This window comes from Phyllobates terribilis, unplaced genomic scaffold, assembly GCF_046119375.1.
Source record: "Phyllobates terribilis strain yellow unplaced genomic scaffold, ASM4611937v1 Scaffold_11__3_contigs__length_659146591, whole genome shotgun sequence".
NCBI classification, from domain to species: Eukaryota; Metazoa; Chordata; class Amphibia; order Anura; family Dendrobatidae; genus Phyllobates; species Phyllobates terribilis.
In genome coordinates, this window is record NW_027362771.1 from 133,316,268 (window position 1) to 133,340,926 (window position 24,659).

At 40.1% G+C, this 24,659-nt stretch overlaps 1 protein-coding gene across 1 annotated transcript in view; it reads left to right on the plus strand.

The window, feature by feature from the left end:
* The window catches only part of TMTC2 (transmembrane O-mannosyltransferase targeting cadherins 2), a 370,418-nt gene that overhangs the window by 335,358 nt on the left and 10,401 nt on the right, over positions 1 to 24,659 (plus strand). The window contains exon 11 of the mRNA XM_073651619.1: positions 4,610 to 4,673. Within this exon, the coding sequence (XP_073507720.1) occupies positions 4,610 to 4,673 (64 nt within the window). The remainder of the gene's footprint in view (positions 1 to 4,609; positions 4,674 to 24,659) is intronic.

Sequence of the window (24,659 nt, forward strand, 5' to 3'; positions counted from 1 at the left end):
TTATCAGTTATTCACTTTAAACTGGTGAGACTCCCTAGGGGACTATACTTCATATGTGTTTTAGTGATTTTACTTTTTATGGAGCAATGGCTAAATACACTCTCTGAGCTTGTGATTGTGGAGAAATATTTCAGCAGTGTTTTAATTCTTCATTTCCACTTGAGTAGTAGAGAATGTAATAACCATCATCCATTTTGTGCATTGCATGGAGGATCATATTTCTGTAAGCAGACTACAAACGAGACTCGCGTAACGCTTGTAGCTGTGGAAATAATATTAGCATTTTTTTTATACTGACATGAATTCCTTAGTAGTTTGCTCTTGGAGGCAGAAACTAATGTAACAGTTGCACAGGAAATAAAATAAATCTAAAAAAAAATAAAGGGAAAAGTGGACTTCATATTTCATCCTGCTGTTTTGTTATCTGGGCAATGTAAAATTAATCCATTAACCATCTCTGGGTGAATAATGATTTCCTCGGCTGTAATATTTTATATTCTGTGGCAGAGCAGGAGAATTATTTAATGCTAGCAGTAAATAGAAATATGCTACATAGCAGCTTGCAAAACAATCAGTCTTTTAAATAGAAAACCGATGAAGGACCCAAACTTAAATGTGTTAAGGCACTGACACGGGAAGTATATTTAATTTTTTTTTCTTTTATTTATGAGAAAAGTAAATTGAACTGAGGTACTGTTCTTGTTTCTTGGCCGAGAAAAAAAAAAATGATGATGAAACAATTCATAGTACCTGGTGCCAATTACGGTAACTTTCTGGCATAGATAGCGATAGTGGGTGCTAAAGCAGGTGTCACAATCAGGCCCTGGTGCCCGACAGGACCCAAAGGCCTTTCTGCCTCATATTGGTTTTAGCAACCAGGCCCTGGTGTCTGATGGGACCCAAAGACCTTTCTGCCTCAAATTGGTTTTAGTAAACAGGCCCTGGTGTATGATGGGACCCAAAGGCCTTTCTGCCTCATTGGTTTCAGCACCAGGCCCTGGTATCTGATGGGACCCAAAGACCTTTCTGCCTCATTGGTTTTAGCAACCAGGCCGTGGTGTCTGATGGGACCCAAAGGCATTTCTGCCTCATTGGTTTTAGCAACCAGGCCGTGGTGTCTGATGGGACCCAAAGGCCTTAATGCCTCATATTGTTTTTAGTAACCAGGCCCTGGTGTCTGATGGGACCCAAAGACCTTTCTGCCTCATATTGTTTTTAGTAACCAGGCCCTGGTGTCTGATGGGACCCAAAGGCCTTAATGCCTCATATTGTTTTTAGTAACCAGGCCCTGGTGTCTGATGGGACCCAAAGACCTTTCTGCCTCATATTGTTTTTAGTAACCAGGCCCTGGTGTCTGACAGGACCCAAAGGCCTTTCTGCCTGATATTGTGTTTAGACTTGCATAATCGGAGAGAGAGACACATTTAATGGGGTCATTAACCTGGCTGGTTTCTCAGCTTCCTTTTTTATAATGTGTAGATGAAGCTTAAATGCTTGGATTGGAGTAAAAGGTTATTGTGCAAGTTATTGAATAAAAATGTTACATAAATGTCTTTGCCTGAGATAAAAGATCTGCAATATCAGGCCATGATACAGCACCCTTGATTGGCTAGTACAAATGTATATTTTTTGTGCAGCAGCAAAAATTTACTAAGCACGGTGGCTCAGTGGTCAGCACTGTTTCTTTTCATTTTTGGGTTCCTGGGTCCAGATCCCACCACGGACAACATCTGCAAGGAGTTTGAATGTTGTAAGTTAATGCTAGCTATGGTGATAAGTGCAGCACCATTTAAAGCAATTGTCTGACAAAGAAATCATTACTCCATTTGGCCAGTTAAGGCATATAAAAGGTCAGACATTACAAAGTTGAACACGGTTGACTGTTCATTTGAATAGTTTTCTTGTAATGCTCACTTGACTGAGAATCCATAAGTGAGCTTGTTCTAATGTGTGTTTATAACTCTCTTATCTGTCTTTCCTGGAGCCATCTGTGCTAATTTATGATGAGAGACAATATCAAAGTTTATATGAACTTTGTTGTAATTATAAACAAACTGAAAGGAGCTCAGAATAAGGTCACAGCCCCACTATCAGTATTTGGTCAGTATTCGGTCAGCATTTTTTCTCAGGAGTGGGAGACAAAACCAGGTGAGGAACAATCAGAGAAAAGGTATAATAGAAACAAGTCACCAATTCTGCATTTATCACCCACTCCTGGTTTTCTCTCCCACTCCTGAGAAAAAATGCTGACCAAATACTGATAGTTGGGCCGTAGCCTAAGACAGATAATGGATATTCACAATATGTTTTTTTATGGAGTGGTTTGTGTGTCCCCCGTTTCTAAAAATACCAGAAAAGCACTCAAAAGAATGTTCCTAATCATTTCTGTGGAAAAATGACTTGTGATTTATATGTTTAGACTTTAGAGCGCTTCAAGCTTTAAAAAACGTGTGGTGGGAGAAAAGAAAGTGTGTCAATACTTAAAGTTGCTCCTGATGGAAAATGCTACAAAATAGGCACTGTACAATCAAATGGCGCAAAAACTGATTCAGTAAAACAAAACTTCACTTGAAAAACTCTCCAAAACCACTTCAGGAAATAAAAAACTTCACAAAGAATGAGATTTTCCTGAAAGAGAATGTGACAGCTGACACATGTTGCCCGATCCATATCAGACTTTGTATGCATGATGTCAGCCATATATGTTTAACTCTGAAACTCTGGGGTGTTTCAGAGAACAACAGTTAACAACCGTTATCCGATTTGTCCCACATGCAGGTCACCGATGGCTTCTCCCTGCCTGCTCCTCTTGAGTGACGAATCTCTCCCTGCATGCATGTAGCGTATGGGGGGAGACCTGTCATTCCAGGGTAGTGGGCAGGGAGAAGCCCCTGAGGACCCACCTGTCTGATTAGCATATCGTGCTGCTTGGTCCCCGACACCTATTAAACTAAATGCCACAACGTTTCAGAGTTAAACGTGTACAGTGATACACTGCCGATTTTGCAAATTTGAAGTTCACCAATGGTCGGATGAGGCCAAAATAGAACTTTTTGGGATCAACTCCACTCTCCGTGCTTTGGAGGAAGAATAAGGATAGGTACAAGCCCAAGAACATCGTCCCAACCGTGAAGTATGGTGAGGAAAACATCATACTTTTGGGGGGCTTTTCTGCAAAGGGGACAGGATGACTGCACCGTATTGAAGGGAGGATGGATTGGGTCATGTATCACCAGATTTTGGCCAACAACCTCCTTCCCTCAGTAAGAGCATTGAAGATGGGTCGTGGCTGGGTCTTCCAGCAAGACAATGACCCAAAACGTACCTCCAGGGAAACTAAGGAGTGGCTCCGTAAGAAGCATTTCAAAGTCCTGGAGTGGCCCAGCCAGGCTCCAGACCTGAACCAAATAGAAAATCTTTGGAGGGAGCTGAAACTCAATGTTTACCAGCGACAGCCCCGAAATCTGAAAGATCTGTATGGAGGAGTGGACCAAAATCCCTGCTGCAGTGTGTGCAAACTTGGTCAAGAACTACAGGAAACATCTGATCTCTGTAATTGCTAACTAGGATTCCTGTACCAAATATTAAGTTCTGTTTTTCTAATGTATCAAATACTTATTTCATACAATAAAATGCAATTCTTTGTCAGTGGGCAAATTTGCAAAATCGGCAGTGTATCAAATACTTATTTTCCCCACTGTATGGCTGAAATCTTACAGCCAGTGTGTGTTACTTGCAGCCCATGGATCAGGAAGAATGTATCAAATGTCAGGTTCCCTTGAAGCTGTTTCCTCTAGAAAACATGCCCTAGAAAAGTAAACTCTCCATCAGAACAAGTTCACTTATATGGATTCCTCGTTAACTCATTCTGCAATGAGCAAGGAAACATACAGCCTGTAAAAAGCCAACAAATGCTAACTTTTTAATAAAGTCGATTTGCAAATAGTATTTTTAGCCCAAAATATGTGCATTTAAGTGTACCAAACACTAGTCGTTTTCCAAATCCTTTAAGGATTACAGTAAGATATGCTTTTTATAAAAAAAAGTGTCAAAAACAGAGACCTAGGTAAGCGGCTTCGTAAAAACATTCTTGTGTTTCAGTGATAACATAGTTTCAGTACCATCGTCATTTTCCCAATGTACTACTAAACAATAATGTCAAAATAAATGAGCTTTTAATTTGTGAATGTCGTTTTTCATCCTGGTGCTTGCAATAAGTATGCCTTTTTTGTATTACATGTGACCTTGCCTTTATAATTGTGCTAAGAATGATTGATGGGTCGAGATCTTATTAATGTACTGGATGGTGACTATTAATGAGCTGATCACTGAGTTCCAGTAGTTAAATCATTTGTTTCTGCTAATAAATGAAGTAAATAATAAAAAAGGAAGAAGAAAAACTAAATTGATTACTGTGAGTTAATAACCGAATTTGGACTGGTATAATAATAATAGAGTAATTTATATGTCATGCTCTGTGAAACACATGGGGTACTCGAATATATTTCGTTTATATGTAAATTACCTTGTCACCGTATGTTATGAAATAATCAGATACTCCTTTATTTAATGATTGATAAATAGAATTGCTTTGCTCTTTCCTTTTCAGACAAGCTAGTCTAAATGAAGCAGCAGAAACCTACTACAAAATGGCAGCTGTACTGCGGCCTAATGTAAGTGAATTTGTTTTTTAACTTAGCGGATGCTGTCATTTTTCGTACACCATGTCATACATGTAATTATTTATTTTATGAGTAGGGATTGGGTAATGATGACGTCTGGGTGACCATTTTTCACTGTCCGTTTACGGACTGCAATGCTCTGATAGTAGGCCTCCTGACCCAAAATTACAGCCTCGTGTACATATATGATGTTGTATCTTTGGGTCCGGAGGTCCATTGTCAGTTTGGGCATTCTGATTTATATACTGACTGTAAAATATGGCTATTTTTATATTGGTGACTAGTGTTGAGCGATACCTTCCGATATCAGGAAATATCAGATCGGATTGGATTGGGCCGATACCCAAAAAGTATCGGATATTGCCGATTCCGATACTGGAAACCAATGCAAGTCAATGGGACACAAGTATCGGAATGAAAATAAACCCTTTCTTTCCTTGTAGATTAATTCTACATGAAGGAACACAACTAACAATAATGTAGAATGTATTGGGGGAGGTGGTTGACCAAATCGATGGGAACAGTGCTCACAGTGAAACATGAAAAGCCGGCAATTCAGCAGCGGCATACACCGGTACCCGACAATTTAGAACAGAAAGAATAGAGCTTCACACATAGATTAGATAGATAGAAACATGTCAGTCACATATATAAGAAGTACAGTGACCGTGTTGGTTACTGTACTTGTCATTTGGTGTTAAAGGATTTATTTAAAAAAATAATAGTGTTTTCATGCACCGTCTCTTTAAAAAAGCCGGCCGGCAATTCAGCATCGGTACCCGACAATTTAGAGCAGAAAGATAGAGCATCTCACATAGATTAGATAGATAGAAACATGTCAGTCACATATATAAGAAGTACAGTGACAGTGTTGGTTACCGGACTTGTCATTTAGTGTTAAAATAAAGGATTTATTAAAAAAAAAATTGGCGTGGCGTTCCCCGTAATTTTAGTCTCTAGCGGAGGTTAAGCAGACGGCTGGGGCAGATGTTTGAAGCCTGGGAAGGGGGTAATACCCATGGAGCTTCCCAGGCTACTAATATCAGCCCCCAGCTGAATACCTAGCCTTTACTAGCTATTAAAATGGGGGACCCCAAAATAAAATGACGTGGGGTCCCCCGTATTTTAATAGCTAGCAAAGGCTAGGCAGACAGCTGGGGGCTGATATTAATAGCCCAGGAAGGGTGCCATGAATATTGGCCCCCTCCTAGGCTAGAAACACCAGCCGTCAGCCACCCCAGAAATGGCACATGCATAGGATGCGCCAATTCTGGCACTTAGCCTCGCTCTTCCCACTGCCCTGTAGCGGTGGCAGTGGCGTAATAGGGCTGGGGTTGATGTCGGCTTATAATGCCAGCTGACATCAAGCCCAGGTTAGTAATGGAGAGGCGTCTTTAAGACACCCCCGTTACTAACCCCATAGTCAAAGTAAAAAAAAAAAATACGGAACACCCAGAATAAAGTCCTTTTTCTTTTTTTAAATAAACACACAATTCTTTATTGTTCTAAATTAAACCATACTTACCGTCACGCCCATTCCAGCTGAAGCCAACGATCTCCTGCAATAAAAGAAAAATAATAAACCAACATCATCCTTACCTTTCCATGGTTCCCAGGACAGCTCCAGCTCTGCTACATCGAGATGACAGGCTGGACCGCTGCAGAACACTGCCATCCAGCCTGTCATCCCGCAGACACTGAGAAGCGCAGGCATGCTTGCGCTCCTCAGTGTCTGGCTGTGACGGCATCCAGATGAGCCGACAATGAACTCAGCTCACCTCATGCACGTTACTGACAGCGTGGGAGAATTCTCCTGCGCATGCGGTGAGCGTGAGAGACTCGGCTCATCTGGATGCCGTCACAGACTGACACTGAGGAGCGCAAGCAAGCAGCGGGGGGGGGGGCAAGAAAGCTTGGGCCTCCCTGCGCTGCAGATTCCAGCCCCCAGCTGCCGAGTTGTACCTGGCTGGACACAAAAATAGGGCGAAGCCCCACGTATTTTTTTTTTTTTTTTAATTATTTCATGAAATTCATGAAATAATTAAGAAAAAAAGGGCTTCCCTATATTGTTGTGTCCAACCAGGTACATATAGGCAGCTGGTGGTTGGGGGCAGCCCTTTCCTGCCTGCTGTACCTGGCTGGACACAAATATAGTGCGAAGCCCCACGTCAATTTTTTTTAAATTATTTCATGAAATAATTAAAAATAAAAAGGGCTTCCCTATATTGTTATGTCCGGCCAGGTACAAATAGGCAGCTGGTGGTTGGGGGCAGCCCTTTCCTGCCTGCTGTACCTGGCTGGACACAAATATAGTGCGAAGCCCCACGTCAATTTTTTTTTAATTATTTCATGAATTTCATGAAATAATTTTTAATAAAATACGTTGGCCTTCGCCCTATTTTTGTGTCCAGCCAGGTACAATTAGGCAGCTGGGGGCTGGAATCTGCAGCGCAGGGAGGCCCAAGCTTTCTGCCCCCCCCCCCCCCCCGCTGCAAATTGCAGTCCGCATCCACCCCGGAAAATGGCGCGTTCATAGAAGCACCATCTTCTGGCGCTGTACCCAACTCATCCAGGGCCCTGGTGCTGTGACTCACTGGGTAATAAAGGGGTTAGGGCCAGCTTGGCATTATCAGCTGGCCCTAAGCCCGAAATTCATGGGGTCACGCCAATATTAGACATGACCACCATGAATTTCTAGTAAAGTATTTAAAAAAAGCACAACACCCAGAATAAAGTCCTTTAATTGAAATAAACACACAATTCTTTATTGTTCTAAATTAAACCATACCTACCATCACACCCATTCCAGCTGAAGCCAACGATCTCCTGCAATAAAAGAAAAATAATAAAGCAACATCATCCTTACCTTTCGATGGTTCCCAGGACAGCTCCAGCTCTGCTACATCGAGATGACAGGCTGGATCGCAGCAGAAAGCTGCCATCCAGTCTGTCATGCCACAGGCAGACACTGAGAAGCGCAGGCATGCTTGCGCTCCTCAGTGTCAGGCTGTGATGGCATCCTGATGAGCCGAGTCTCTCACGCTCACTGCATGCGCAGGAGAATTCTCCCACGCTGTCAGTGACGTGCATGAGGTGAGCTGAGTTCATTGTCGGCTCATCTGGATGCCGTCACAGCCTGACACTGAGGAGCGCAAGCATGCCTGCGCTTCTCAGTGTCTGCCTGCGGCATGACAGGCTGGATGGCAGCTTTCTGCTGCGATCCAGCCTGTCATGTGAATGTAGCAGAGCTGAAGCCGTCCTGGGAACCATGGAAAGGTAAGGGTGATGTTGCTTTATTATTTTACTTTTATTGCAGGAGATCGTTGGCTTCAGCTGGAATGGGCGTGACGGTAGGTATGGTTTAATTTAGAACAATAAAGAATTGTGTGTTTATTTCAATTAAAGGACTTTATTCTGGGTGTTTGTGTTTTTTTTTAACTTTGACTATGGGGTTAGTAATGGGGGTGTCTTATAGACTCCTCTCCATTACTAACCTGGGCTTGATGTCAGCTGGCATTATAAGCTGACATCAACCCCAGCCCCATTACGCCACTGCCACCGCTACAGGGCAGTGGGAAGAGCCAGGCTAAGTGCCAGAATTGGCGCATCCTATGCATGTGCCATTTCTGGGGCGGCTGACGGCTGGTGTTTCTAGCCTAGGAGGGGGCCAATATTCATGGCACCCTTCCTGGGCTATTAATATCAGCCCCCAGCTGTCAGCCTAGCCTTTGCTAGCTATTAAAATACGGGGGACCCCACGTCATTTTTTTGGGGGTCCCCCCTATTTTAATAGCTAGTAAAGGCTAGGTATTCAGCTGGGGGCTGATATTAGTAGCCTGGGAAGCTCTGTGGGTATTACCCCCTTCCCAGGCTTCAAACATCTGCCCCAGCCGTCTGCTTAACCTCCGCTAGAGACTAAAATTACGGGGAACCCCACGCCAATTTTTTTTTTAATAAATCCTTTATTTTAACACTAAATGACAAGTACAGTAACCAACACTGTCACTGTACTTCTTATATATGTGACTGACATGTTTCTATCTATCTAATCTATGTGTGATGCTCTATCTTTCTGTTCTAAATTGTCCTGTACCGATGTTGAATTGCCGGCCTGCTTTTTAAAAGAGACGGTGCATGAAAACACTATTATTTTTTTAAATAAATCCTTTAACACTAAATGACAAGTACAGTAACCAACACTGTCACTGTACTTCTTATATATGTGACTGACATGTTTCTATCTAATCTATGTGTGAAGCTCTATTCTTTCTGTTCTAAATTGTCAGGTACCGGTATATGCCGCTGATGAATTGCCGGCTTTTCATGTTTCACTGAGCACTGTTCCCATCGATTTGGGCAACCACTGTAATGCCACAACCACCATGGCTGTGGCATTAACGTCTTAAAAAAATATTAATTCCTGCTATTCCATTTAATTGTAATGTAAGGGAGATAATGTAATGTCAGCACTTGAGCAGGAGAATTCTCCTACGCTGGGATGGCATTCTGATGACAGGCTGGATCGCAGCTGAGCGCTGCCATCCAGCTTGTCATCCTTCAGAGACACTGCAGAGCGCAGGCATTATGTGAACTTCCGATTTCGGTATTCGATATTGTAAATGTATCGGAACTCCGATACAGCGAATATCGGTCGATACCCGATATTTCAGTATCGGAATGCTCAACACTATTGGTGACACATTCCACTAATATTCCAAGGGTTTATTGCTTATGTTTACCATCAAATTTTAGCTGTAGTAAAATTTAGCTTTTTTTTCCCATGCAACCTAAAATCTTAATTTTCGCCATGGAAACCTTTCCTAGAATTGTCTGATCTGTATATTTAGTTATCGTACAATTATCAAAGAACTGTACATCTTTTTTATGTATTCACTTATATTTCACCTGCAGAACTTAACAGACCATGTACAGGTTAATTTTTCCATTTATCTATTTTGTAATTTAGGGCTTATCTTTTTTTGTATTAAGACTATAAACTTTGTTAAATAAATTCAATATTATTCTATGTATAGTTCTTCCTTTAAGGTCTTTTCCCACTGCCTCAGAAGTGTGCATATACTGTAAGCACTGAGAAAGCTCCCAGTGCATATGTTAAATGAATCCAAAGACCCCCAGTAACTTGATGGAGGTCAATTTGTCCCCAGTTTTGACTGTTACCCTTGAATTTTGCAGCTTTTTACTTTATGAAATAGTGCATCCAGTAAAAAATATATATATATCGCTAGGTCTTAAATACTAAATTATTTGAAATATAGCACATTCACAGCTGGAGATACATGCCAGACTTTGCTGGTTGTGGCCCTACCAGTTTTTATCACAATTGGACAACTTATTCTAAGACTGAAACTGCACAGTGTCAAATCCTCCCAAACAACCTCTCTCTGGAAAGAATCAGATTATGTGACATATGTGAGGCTGCAAATAGCATTACAAAAAGGTCTAGCTATACATAGGAATTTTCATATTTGTGGGTGAATATATATATATATATATATATATATAATGTTTGGTTAACATTTTGATGGAATGTTACAAAGTGTTGTAAAGTTCATTTTTATCAATTAACAAAATGCAAAGTGAATGAACAAAAGAGAAATCTAAATCACATCAATATTTGGCGTGACCTCCTTTTGCCTTCAAAACAGCATTACTTTTTGAGGTAGACTATTATAGTCAAGTGTATGAGTAACCAATTATACCAATAAGGTGATAATGATCATCATTTTCATTCTGATATTAACTGAAACAAAAACATCTGTGTTGGGGGATTATCTGTCAGTAGGATTAACCCTTTAATGCCGTTTATATGGGCATGTAGGTGTTAGGAAGTTGAATAAAATGATACCTTGATGTCTGTGATCTGATGTCTTATTCCAGAGAAATCCACGTTTTTCTTAATATGTAAAAGCTGTTAAGATCTATTGACCGGACACAGATCTCCCTGTTAATCTGCCTCCTGAGCTTATTTAAAATGAAAAAAGGTGTTGCCAGTATGAGACATGTAGATCAGGAGAGCAGACTGTCAGTCATTATATGTCTTGCACTGGTAACGCCCCCTTTATTTATAATAAGCTCTGGAGGCAGATTTTCGGGGAGTTCTGTGTCTGGCCCATATATCTTAACAGCTAATTTACATATTATGAAAAAGTGTATTTCTCAGAAAAAGACATTGGATTGCAAATATCAAGGTATCATTTTATTTAACTTTTTATAATCTGCATGCCAATATTATCAGCTTGGGAGGGATAATCTTACTGACAGATTCCCTTTAAAACCTGTTGAGGAACAGCCAACTCTGCTACAAAGGTGAGATTGTGGAAGACCATGTCCTGTCAAGTCATAAACCATAGCAAGACTCAGCAAGCAACAAGACACAAGGTAGTTATATTGCATCAGTAAGGTCTCTCCCAGGCAAGTTCTTCTGAAATAGCACCAAGAAATGGGCAACATTTGAGGACTGTAGACGCAGTGGTTGACCAAGGAATTTTACTGCAGCAAGTGAAAGGCATCTCATGAGGTTGCTTACTTCCCTTCAAACCCTGAAGATATCCAATAGTGCCCTCACCTCAGAACTGGCAGCAACCAGTTAGACCCAGCTATATGCCTCTACTGCTCAGAGAAGTCTGACCAGAAGTGGTCTTCATGGAAAAATTGTGACTAAAAAGACATATCTTTCAAATTTAAACAAGGCCAAGAGATTCAACTATGCATGAAAACATAGGAACTGGGGTGCAGACAAAATACAGAAATGAGTCTAATGAGTCAAAATGTGAAATATTTGGCAATATCAGAAGGCAATTTGTTCACCAAAGGGCTGGAGAGCACTACAATAATGAGTGTCTGCAGCAACAGTGAAGAATAGTGGAAGGGGCTGCATTTCTCCAAATGCAGTTGGAATTGGGTCAGGATTAATGGTGTCCTCAATGCAAAATATTGACAGATGCTTATCCATCATGCAACACCATCAGGGAGGCATCTGATTGGCTTCAAATTTATTCTACAGCAGGACAAAGACCCAAGCATACAGCATTGTCATTAAAGGCACATTAATTTATGTGTTATTAATGGAACTTCCATTTTTCAAAGCATTCTTTCCAATAATTTTTCCGCACTTGCCTAAAATGTTTGCACAGTGCTATATATTTCTCAAAAGCCCAAAAATTTATATATAGCGATAGTGTGTGCATTTTCTATGCTTAGTGCTTCTTTAGGGCAACATGAAAGTTAGTTACCTAACACCATCATGATATTCTACTATTTAAAGAATTTATTTTCTGCTTCAATTCAACTTTTCACAATTTCTTAAAGAACTTTTCCTATCACAGCAAGTGGATTTTTTCATAGGATATACTTTTCAGGAAAACTTTAGTAGACGCAAAGTGGAATACAAATTAAACTTTGGAGTATTTTTCCATTTAAAGCAACAAATCTTTTGCAACATTAGGTTCATAAATAGAAGGCTTAACTGTTTTAGCAGATATTTCTTGTCGTTTGCTGGAATATCGCTGTGGATGAAATGAGCAGTTCTCCATTCCCTGTGGAGCTTTTATCTGTTGCTTTGTATACGCTGGACTATATTTAATACTCCTGAAGGACATTAATGATGACCTCTGCTCAAAAGCTTTTGAATATGTTTATAGCAGCATTTTGCAGACCAGGGATATTTTATTTAACACAATTGAGCATCTTGGCTCTTGAGAAACTAAGTGTATAATATAGTAATTCTCAGCAGATTATATTGACGCGCCCCTGGGCCTGTGTCGCGCTGCGCTGCGCATGCGGGAGCTTACCCGGAGCCGGATCTGTGGAGGGTTGTAGTCTCGTGGCGGTGACCCGGTCCGTGCCCAGGGAGTCAAACTAGACGGCAGTCCATTAGTAGTAAATGGTTGATGACTACGCCACCCGTTGAGTGCAGCCAGGGGGCTGCTGCTGCAGGGCAGACCGCTGAGGCCGATGGTGGGATTGTGCAGCGTGATAGTATAACCCCCAACGGGAGGGGTATGGCCTCAGGGCAGCCAACGTGGATGATGGGGGTAGCAGGAACCACTCAGAGACGGTGCGGTGTAGTTCAGGGTCTTTACTGGTAACAACAAAAGACCCTCCCGGAGTACTTGCTAGCGGATGGGGCCTGGTCAGTCCTTGAGCAGATGGGATCTCCCCTGGCCAGGCGTAGTTGTAGGCCTCCCAAACTGACTGTACTCTTCTGGCTACCTTGCTAGGAGCTGATGTAAGTAGCCCACGTCCCTGAGTGTACCGTGTGGTGCTCACCCGTATGGCCGGTGACTCGGGGCCTTCTAATGGCTTCCGCTCCACGATGGCGGTGCTGGTCCCACGCGTGTGACCGTGCCTTCGGGCTTCTGGGCCAGAGGACCTGAAATCCCCTGCCTGACGGATTCTGCTGCTGGGTAGGAATTAGTCCCCACAGCCTCGGACTCCGGGTCCGGTAAAAAGTCTTCTTAGTCAGGGCGAACTCTGCAGCTGCCAGCCCCTGACTCCTTGTAACTGCTGTTTCTTCCTATGCTGTCTCTACTTCTTCTCTTCTTCTACTCACTCACCCTGCCTCAGCCCCAGGTTTTTACAGGGGAAGTTCTTCCCCTCCCAAGACTGGGCAGGAGGTGTGGCATGCACAGGATCCCTGACCAAAGGACCTCCCACCTGCTCTCAGACATAACATTACATTACTGTGGAAAACCAGACCCCTGGGGTGCCACAATATTGGTGAAGTAATTTATTAAAATCTGCTTTGTCACATATTTAGGTTAAGGGAATATTTAGTTCCCTTTTTTTTCTTAATAAATTGCAGGGATTTCATTTCCATCATCGGATGATATATTTTAATAAATTGCCACGTCTAACAATACTATGGTGAATTTAGATTGTAATACAAGTTGATTGCATAAAATGCGTTACTTGAACTTCTTATCTAAAATGCATTTTAGGCTGCATTCACATGTTTGCGTTTCATGGCTCGTGTACAGACCATGATTTTCGGACCCACTAAGGCTCTCCGACTCTGATTTCTATATGCCTTTGAGGCTGTTGAATTTGAGTCGAGAGAACTGCGGTTGGTTCTAGTATAATGGTCCGTACATAAAATATGAAGCACAAACATGTCAGAACAATTAGCATTAATTATTACTTAAGTGGTTAATATTATGGCTGATCGGTGTGTATTTACATATTTCTTATGTTGAAACAAGTATATTTCTTACTGTAAAATTTTTGCCCTTGCTTATGTGTGCATTTCAAGTTACTACATGACCATCTGTTCTTTCTGTTCTTTTTTATATCTTTCTAATATAGTTTGAGGTGTGACATATGCCTCAAGCCCCTAATGGAAAACTGTGAATGGATAATCTTTGAGTAAAATCGCTTTTAAGTATCTCCCACATCTGGCTATGAAGTCACAATAAGATGAGTCTTTGAAGTCTGGCCTAAAGCATATGAAACAAAAGCTCAAAAAATCCACAAGGCCCAAGCCACCATCTTTAGATAGTTGGCATTCGCATGTCTGCATCTAAAATAAATAGTGCTACCTGCAAGGCTTGTCTGACCCGGTCTCACCACAGCTTGCTTCCTGTGATATATGATTTCCATCAACATCACACGGTTCTCAAGCTATTTTCCATTATGTAATGTCAGACATTTCTTGCATATTTTTAACCGCTAGACAAAAGGGCTAAACATGAAAAATCTGCACAGCACTGAAGATAAAGCATCTATTGATGATATATCTCTTGGATATGTCATCAATATCGGATCAGTAAGGGACCAACAGCCGGCAGCTCTGCTGGTTGCCAGAAGTAAACACTGAATGGTGTTCCAATATTCAGCTCCATTCAATGTGTAGTTGCCCTTGCCAGACGCTGCAGAGCAGCTCCTATTCTTACTCATTGGTACTGCAGAACAACAATACCTGGCAGCAGCCGCTACACATTCATTGGAGCTGTGCAGGACTGCTCCGTTCAATGATTAAATCCACCACCACAGGAGCTGCTAGCAGCAAATTGATACAGGTGCAGGGTGTTGGACCCCACTGATCCAATACTAGTGAACGATCATATGAATCAATATTTTGTTACTGGAGAAGCCCTTTGTAAATTGGATGGAGCTCATAACCGTTCCTTGGGGGTTGCTTATACAGAGCAGCAACTGTTTCACTTCTCTTGTAGCACTAATTAGTTTAAAAAAAATGGATCAAAAGCATCACATTTACTGCACGTGTGGAATGTCTAAAAATGGACGGTGACTAGAGCAATTAGGTGAAGAGTTCTTTTATTAGCCATGTAGACCGAAAAATAAAGAGAAACCCCTAAAATATAACTTTTATTTATATATATATATATATATATATATATATATATATATATACACAGTATATTTATATATATATGTATATATATATATATATATATACAGGGTGGGCCATTTATAAGGATACACCTAAATTAAATGGGAATGGTTGGTGATATCAACTTCCTGTTTATGGCACATTAGTATATGGGAGGGGGATTACTTTTCCAGATGGGTGGTGACAAGGGTGGCCATTTTGAAGTCGGCCATTTTGGATCCAACTTTATTTTATTCAATGTGAAGTGGGTCATGTACACATCAAACTTATTGAGAATTTCATAAGAAAAACAATGGTGTTCTTGGTTTTAACGTAACTTTATTCTTTCATGTGTTTTTTACACGTTTATGACCACTTAGAAAATGTGTTCAAAGTGCTGCCCATTGTGTTGGATTGTCAATGCAACCCTCTTCTCCCACTCTTGACACACTGATAGCCACACCGCAGAAGAAATGCTAGCACAGGCAGGCTTCCAGTATCCATTGTTTCAGATGCTGCACATCTCGTATCTTGATGGTATGGTGTGGAATATGGGGTACAAAGATAGTGGGGCCATTCTTCATCAGTGGAAACCTCAATGCCACTGGATATCTGAAATTGCTACATGATGATGTGTTGCCCTCTTTATGCACTGAAGATGGCACGTTCCTTGAGTTTTTCCAACAAGATGGTGCGCCACCACATTATGGGTGTCAGGTCCGAGCATTACTACATGAACAGTTTCCTGGAAAGTGGATTGGTCGTCGTGGGCCAGTTGAATGGCCAGCAAGGTCTCCCGATTTGACCCCCTTAGACTTTTATCTTTGGGGTCATCTGAAGGCAATTGTCTATGCTGTGAAGACACGAGATGTGCAGCATCTGAAACAACAGATACTGGAAGCCTGTGCTAGCATTTCTTCTGCGGTGTTGCTATCAGTGTGTCAAGAGTGGGAAAAGAGGGTTGCATTGACAATCCAACACAATGGCCAGCACTTTGAACACATTTTATAAGTGGTCATAAACTTGTAAAAAACTCATTAAAGAATAAAGTTACGTTAAAACCAAGCACACCATTGTTTTTCTTATGAAATTCTCAATAAGTTTGATGACATGACCCTCTTCCCATTGAAAAAAATAAAGTTGGAAAGTTTTCCCCCTCCCATATACTAATGTGCCACAAACAGGAAGTTGATATCACCAACCATTCTCATTTAATTTACGTGTATCCATATAAATGGCCCACCCTGTGTGTATGTGTATATATATATATATATATATATATGTATGTGTGTGTATATATATATATAGGTAGTGCTCGGCAATAGAATAGGATATGAGAGGGACAAAAATTCTATATAATACACAATAGAAAGAATAAAGTACTCACTAGATGGCCCTAATTGGCCCTAGCAACAGCCCTGCCTGACAGCAGAGGTTGGCACCCTACTTTGAAACGGTATGGTGCCCCCGCTCCATGGCGGCTGTTCCTCAGGTCCCTCACACACTCTAAATATAAGTGCACAATGAAAGGAACAATACACATGACATTATCAACCCACAGATAATTACTGGGATATAAGTCCTTAATTGGATATAGACATTTGTGTGGTCAAATTAAATATAGACACTTGCATAATCAATACCCCAAGTAGACAGTACCGTTATCATAAAAATAGAGTACTTAGCTAAATAGCCGTTGTGATCAACTTCGGGAATCCCATCACAGAATTCCCTTATCCCAACGCGTTTCCCCCCATAGAAGATAGATTGGGGTTCCTCAGGGGATATAGATAAGTAAAGATCATCAATCTGAGTTCTACTGCCAGAGGACATGGTCATATTGATGACCTTTACAATCTATCTTCTAATTAAACTGATAGGACTTGATTTGGAAAGGCATACACCTGTCTATATAAGACCTCACAGCTCACAGTGCATGTCAGACCAAATGAGAATCATGAGCTCAAAGGAACTGCCCAAGGAGCTCAGAGACAGAATTGTGGCAAGGCACATATCTGGCCAAGGTTATAAAAGAATTTCTGCATTACTCAAGGTTCCTAAGAGCACAGTGGCCTCCATAATCCTTAAATGGAAGAAGTTTGGGACCACCAGAAGTCTTCCTAGACCTGGCCGTCCAGCCAAACTGAGCAATCGTGGGAGAAGAGCCTTGCTGAGAGATGTAAAGAAGAACCCCAAGATCACTGTGTCTGAGCTCCAGAGATGCAGTAGGGAGATGGGAGAAAGTTCCACAAAGTCAACTATCACTGCAGCCTTCCACCACTTTATGGCAGAGTGGCCCGGCGGAAGCCTCTCCTCAGTGCAAGACATATGAAAGCCCACTTAGAGTTTGCTCAAAAACACATTAAGAACTCCCAGACTATGAGAAATAAGATTCTCTGGTCTGATGAGATGATGATAGAACTTTTTGGTGATAATTCTAAGTGGTATGTGTGGAGAAAACAAAGCACTGCTCATCACAATCCCAACAGTGAAACAAGTTGGTGGCAGCATCATGCTATGGGGGTGTTTTTCAGCTGCAGGGACAGGATGACTGGTTGCAATCGAAGGAAACATGAATGCGGCCAAGTACAGAGATATCCTGGATGAAAACCTCTTCCAGAGTGCTCTGGACCTCAGACTTGGCCGAAGGATCACCTTCCAACAAGACAATGACCCTAAGCACACAGCTAAAATAACAAAGGAGTGGCTGCAGAACAACTCTGTGACCATTCTTGACTGGCCCAGCCAGAGCCCTGACCTAAACTCAATTGAGCATCTCTGGAGAGACCTGAAAATGGCTGTCCACCAACATTCACCATCCAACCTGACGGAACTGGAGAGGATCTGCAAGGAAGAATGGCAGAGGATCCCCAAATCCAGGTGCGAAAAGCTTGTTGCATCATTGCCAAGAAGACTCATGGCTGTACTAGCTCAAAAGGGTGCTTATACTCAATACTGAGCAAAGGGTCTGAATACTTATGACCATGTGATATTTCAGTTTTTCTTTTTAATAAATATGCAAAAATGTCTACATTTCTGTTTTTTTTCAGTCAAGATGGGGTGAAAAGTGTAGTTAATGAGAAAAAAAATGAACTTTTTAGAAATTACCAAATGGCTGCAATGAAACAAAGCGTGAAAAATTTAAAGGGGTCTGAATACTTTCCATACCCACTGTATATATAGTAAAATATATTATATTTTATATTTCTCTTTATTTTTCGGTTTACATAATTACAGGGGCCCTGTCCTCTATTGTTGTTTGATTTTTGCTGTTCTTTTATTAGCCTTCAGTTAGTTGCGCCAAAATACTAAAACTATTAGTCAATAGGACCACAGTTTCCATATCGAAAAATAAACATATATAACAATTTTTACTTTATTTTTTACTTCATTTAGGAACTTAAGGTGCAACATCTTAGCTAAGCGATTATATAAAATGTTTAGTAATCAACAAAGTTGAAAAATCTACTTATGAAACAACAAGTAATTATTTGGCGCAAGAATCACCTATCGTATATGTCTCACATAGCTAGGAAGCTACCGAAACGGACGGTTACCTACTTTTCATACTTGTGGAGATATGCCGAAAACAACTCGCTTGGGGTCCAATAGACCCTACGTGACTAATTAGAGGTTAATCGCAATCATTGTTATCTACATAACTCTCACGGTGGTTGTCAGCAAACATTCCCAAAAATCTGATTTGGAAATCTGCCTATTTTTGTCCCAATACATGAATGGGAATCTATTATTGCATAACTAATTACTTCTTACAATGAACTCCAGGCAAATTACCATAATTAGTAAAGCTAAAACTTGTAGAGTCATATACATTACCAAATGCATTGCCCGGGCATAAAGCTGCCAATTAGTTTTCAATGGTGGGGAGGTGAGAATAATTAGAGCTTATGGATGTTGAGAACTACTCGGCAGGATCTCACTTATATTATAAAGAGGGCTATCAAAGCTGCAGCAGATAATCTAGTTGTTTATCAAGCAGCAATAAGACCAGAAGGTGGCAGACCCCTTGAATTCTGCTCTTTGCTGCCTCTCCTTCATGAAACTTTTAGATGGGGCAACATAAACATGGAGACAGAATGTTGATGAGGATCTGTAGTGTACAGAATAACTTTTATAACGTTTATTTTAGGGACTAAAAAAAATAATGGTCCTGAAATTTTATTAATTTAGCCTTACTATTTTACTAATTAGGAAAAATTATGAAAAGTTTCTCCCTACAATTAGGCTGATCACATGGACACCCATGATCAACTACCAACTGTAGGGAGCCTTGGCAGCAAATGTTCAATTTCACTACGGTATCCGAACAGGGAAATTAGGCATTGCATTATATGTGTTTAATGTCAAGAGAGAAATGCTCTCTTTAGCTCCTATATGCAGATACGGATGAGGGACCCTCTTCAATTAACTCAGAAAGTCCTGATAGCGTATCTGAAAAGGGGTTTTCTAAAATGAACAACCACCTCAAGTTCCCCTTCTGTACCTTCTTACTAATTCTCTTAAAGGAGAATCCGTTTTTTGAGTGTTGTCAAAGTAGCCGCACATTCTTGAAAGATAGAGCAGAAGAAGATCTCTCATTTATAAATAGCTTTATAATGACGTTAATGGCTTTTGCAAAACAGCTGCTAGATTCCTCAGTAAGTGGTTTGTGGCATAACAGGATCAGGCACCTTGCCCCTATCCTCTTTGTGAGCCCATTTCAATTAAGAGAGGGTTAGCACATGCTTATGTGATAATTATAAGGTTTCATGCCATTTAACATTTCCACAGCATGAAATAAGCACTTCTGTCTGTATTTTCTAATTTGCAGCTAGATCTGGTGCTAATTGTGCGAAATTGGTAGAAATACAAAGGGGAATTTCCCATTTAATAGTGAAAGCGCAATATTAAGTCAGAACCTTCTTTGGTGTATTTGCTATTTTAGAACAATCTGAATACCATTTTAATTGCTTATTATAAAATAGTAATGATTATGCCTTAATTGAGAACATTGGGGCATATTTACTAATTAAAATGCACTGAATCACGAGTGACACAATAAGTGTTTTACATTCATTTAATGCCTTATTCAACAAAGCGAATGGTGTAGTGTCCCCTGCCAGGTACTGTAGAACAGAAACCAAACTTGGTCTAAAGTGACTTAAGATGCTCCAAATGTGTCATCTAGTATTGACCATTGTGAGACGTTTGATGCATCTAATAAATCTAAACTGTCCTATATTTAAGCAGGTATTAAAAATGTGGACATGATTACAGGACAGGAAACATGATTACAGGACAGGGGGCATTATTACAGTTTTTGGAAAATTATTGCAGGGCAGAATTATAACAGAATTGGAGAGATTATTACATTAATTTCATATTTTTCCAACTGTCATGGCACTCACAAGATGCAGTTTGGCAATTTTCTTGGCCGAGAGACCGCTATTGATGAGCTGGATGATGCTGATTCTCTTTTCTTGGGAAATCATCTTCATGGCTGCTCCTCGATTCAAACCAGTGATCTTTCGCTTGAGAATCAACCTAATAACAACCTGAGCTATTAGGGAATGTGAGAACAGGTTGTAATTTGTAGTATACAGGAAGAAAAATTTTCCACCACGAGGAGCAAAATAATAACTATGCAGTGACATGACAAGAATCTGCATAACTAACCATATGGTAAATAGTTGTAAGTCAAATTTATGTATGAGATAGCCAAGATGATTATCTATAAAATAATGGTAGTCTCACGTTCGAAGCAGCAGTGGATGGTGAGATATGGAGCCTGAAAGTCAAAAGTTCAAAGCATTGTTACCCTTTTGCTGATCAGTGTATATTACTGTATGGGGCCCATGGGGGGTCAAAAAAAACATTTAAAAAAAAAAAAAAAAAAAAAGCAAAATAAATAATGAAAAAATAATAAAATAATATTTGGACACTAAAAATGCTGTTTTTTGTGAAAATTAACCATAACCCATATGATCATCACCATTAAAAAGAATAAAAAACACCAAAAAAAAAGATGAATCAAAATTCATATAGAAAAATAATGGTATCACTGAATACTTAATCTTCTCCCTCAAAGAACTCAACCCTTCATATTCACATTTTCATTTTTTCTATAAGTGACCCATTTACTCAGCTGCGTTTGAGACCCCTGCTCTAAGGGAACAATAACCAGAGAAGACATCAATATTGACCTTTTTGTTATAGAAGTCAGAAGCATCATCTTTGTTTATGTTGACTCGATTCACTTTATTATAATGTAAGCTGATCTCTATATGAGACCAGGTCAGGTACTACACATTCAGATTACTATAGCGATTATACGATGGAAGGGGAATCTGTTTCCTTTATTAGACCTATTAAATATATGGGGCAATTCTATGCTTATTTTTATTGGACAAGCTATACTGTGGGTAATTTCATCACATCTTTGCAAATTAAATTGCACATACAGTCCTGATCATCGTTATTGGCACCCATGAAGTTTAAGTACATAATGTGGAACATATGAAAAAATTTAATCAAGTGAAACAGTTTTTTGTATACAGCACTCGTGTTAAATACAAAAGAGCAAATGCTAAAAAATAATTTGAAACCAAAAACAATGGCAGGGAAAAATAGAAAAACCTAAAGCTTGCTGTGACACTGGTATTGGCACTCTTTACATTAATTTAGTATGGAAACACATTTTGACTCGCCTGTGGTAACTCACAAAAGAAATTCACCTGTGATTAATTGTTGGTGCCCATGTGGCATGAATTAGCAATGAATGATGACTTCATTGTTTTAAAAAGCCACATGGTAGGCCCTGTTCCTTTGTCACAATGGTGAACACAAAGGAGCTGTCTGAGGATATCAGAACTGCTATTATTAGAAAACACAAGACTTCCAAAGGGTATAAGGCCATCTCCAAAGACCTTGGTATGTATCCCAGTTTCAACAGTGCTCAATGCTATTAAGAAGTTTGCCACGCATGGAACCCTCAAGAACCTCCCTATACGTGGGGGAAAGAGGAAAATTGTCAAGAGATGTCTTCGAAAGTTGGTGCGAATTGTGGAAAAAACACCACATCAAACGTCCAAAGACCTCAATGCCAACTTGGAACAGTCTGGGGTCATGGTTTCAACAAGTACCATACGCTGCACACTAAACCAAGCAGAGCTTTATGGGCGAAGGCCAAGGAAGAAACCATTTCTTAAGAAAAGACATAAAACGGAACTACTGATCTTTGTCAAAGAGTACCTTGACAAACCACAATCCTTCTGGGAAAATGTTCTGTGGACTGATTAAACAATAATAGTGCTTTTTGCCAATGCAAAGCAACAGTTTGTTTACAGACAACGCAATGAAGCTTATAAGGAAAAGAGCACATTACCAACACTTAAGCATGGAGGATCCATAATGCTGTGGGGTTGCTTTGCTGCATGTGGCACAGGAAGCCTTGACCGTATCACAGGAATCATGAAATTGGAGAATTCTCAACAGATTTTAGAACGAAATGTCCTACCCAGTGTAAGAAAACTTAGTTTGAGTCGAAGATCATGGGTCCTCCAGCTAGACAAAGACCCAAAGTACACATCCAAAAGTACACAGGAATGGTTGAAAAAGAAAAAATGGACTGTTTAAAAATTGCAGCAATGAGTCCTGACCTCAATCTCATTGAAAATATTTGGAGTGAGCTGAAATCTGCCATTGAGAAAAAGAACCCTGCAAACATTCAAAAGGTTGAACAAACTGCAAAGGAAAAGTGGGAGAAAAATCCAGCTGAGAAGTGCAAGAAGCTTATAGATGGCTGCAAGCAATGTTTGGAGGCTGTCATCAATGTCAAAGGTTGTGCAACCAAGTATTAATTAGGGGTGCCTTTATTGCTGCACATGCTGTTTATTCTGTTACTTCTTTGAAATTGCAACATGGAAGTTGAAAAACAATATTTTATTGTTGTATTACTTTGGACCACTAATTAAAAAATCCTGAGGAGATAACTTTGGTACATTTCCATTTACTTCTGAAGATATTGTATAGTCTATGAAAAAATCCGCTGATCTCTAGTGACCACTCTGTGCCTTCAAAACAGCATCACTTCTAGGTACACTTGCACACAGTTTTTGCAGGGAGTTTGTTCCTAACATCTTGGATAAGTAACCTCAGGTCATCTGTGGTTGTAGGCTTCTGAAAATACTTCTACCTCTTCATGTAATCCCATAAACTGTAAAGAAATTAAAGAGCTCAATAGTATCTTATCCACAATAAAAGGTTGCTAAATTAAAAGTACAACTACTCACCTTATGAGGTTGTGTGAGACACAACACATATAGAGCCTGCAGCAGCTTCTATGAAACAGTAGATTTAAGTAGCAGGATTGGAAGTGTTTCTGCACTCTTCGGAATGACACAATTAGTGGCATGATAAAATTGTAGGTTTATTGTCGACGCGTTTCAGAGCCCACCGACCCCTTCTTCAGAACGACCATACATAAATAACCTACAATTTTATCATACCACTAATTGTCATATTCCTGAGAGTGCAGAAACACTTCAAATCTTGCTACTTAAATCTTCATGTAATCCCAGACAGACTCGATAATAATTAGACTAGAGCTCTATGGGGGCCATAGCATCACTTTCAGGACTCCTTGTCCTTCTTTATGCTGAAGATAGGTTTTAATTACGTTCACTGTATGTTTGGGTTCATTGTCCTGTTGCAGAAGATATTTGGTGTCACAAACACCTTTCTAAATGCATTTCATGATGCATAAGTATCTGCCTGTATTTGAGCATTGGGGACACTATTAAGCACGGCCAAATCCCCTTTTCCATTAGCTGAAAATGCAGCCCCAAGTTTGCAAAGAACCTCCACCATGCTTCACTGTTGCCTGCATTATTGCACCACTCTCCAGCCCTTCAACAAACAAACTGCCTTCCCTTACAGCTGAATACTTCCAACTTTGACTCATCATTCCAGTGCACCTGCTAACATTTTCAGCAACCGAGTCTATTTGTATTTGTGCACAGTTGCTTCACTTGACCTTGTTTCCATGTGAAAGGTATGGTTTGTGGCCAGAATTCTTCCATAAAGACCACTTCTAGTCAGACTTCCACAACTTCAACTTTGTAGCAGAGTTTGGCTGTTCTTCACCCATTTTTAAGCTTCCTACACTGTTGTTTCTGTTTGTTAATAACTGTGTTTAAACCTACTAATGAAAATGATGATCCTTATCACCTGTTTGATAAAATAGGTTTTTCATACACCAGACTATAATCTTGCAAATTCTCTGATTTGCAAGTGCAAGTGTCCCTGTAAGAATTCATGCTGTTTTGAATGCAAAGGGAGGTCACACCAAATATTGATTTTATTGAAATTTTTCTTTTGTTCATTCACTGTGCATTTTGTTACTTTATAAAAATTAACTATTGACACTTAGTTTTGAAAGAATTCTTACTTTGCAGCATTTTTTTCACACCTGCCTAAAAGGTTTGAACAGGTGTTTTGTGTGTGTGTGTGTGTGTGTGTGTATCAGGACATTATTTTATTATAACTGTTATAACTTTTGTTTTCCTCATGAATCATGATCTCTCTCATAAATATATATATATGTATATATATTTACAGCATGTATC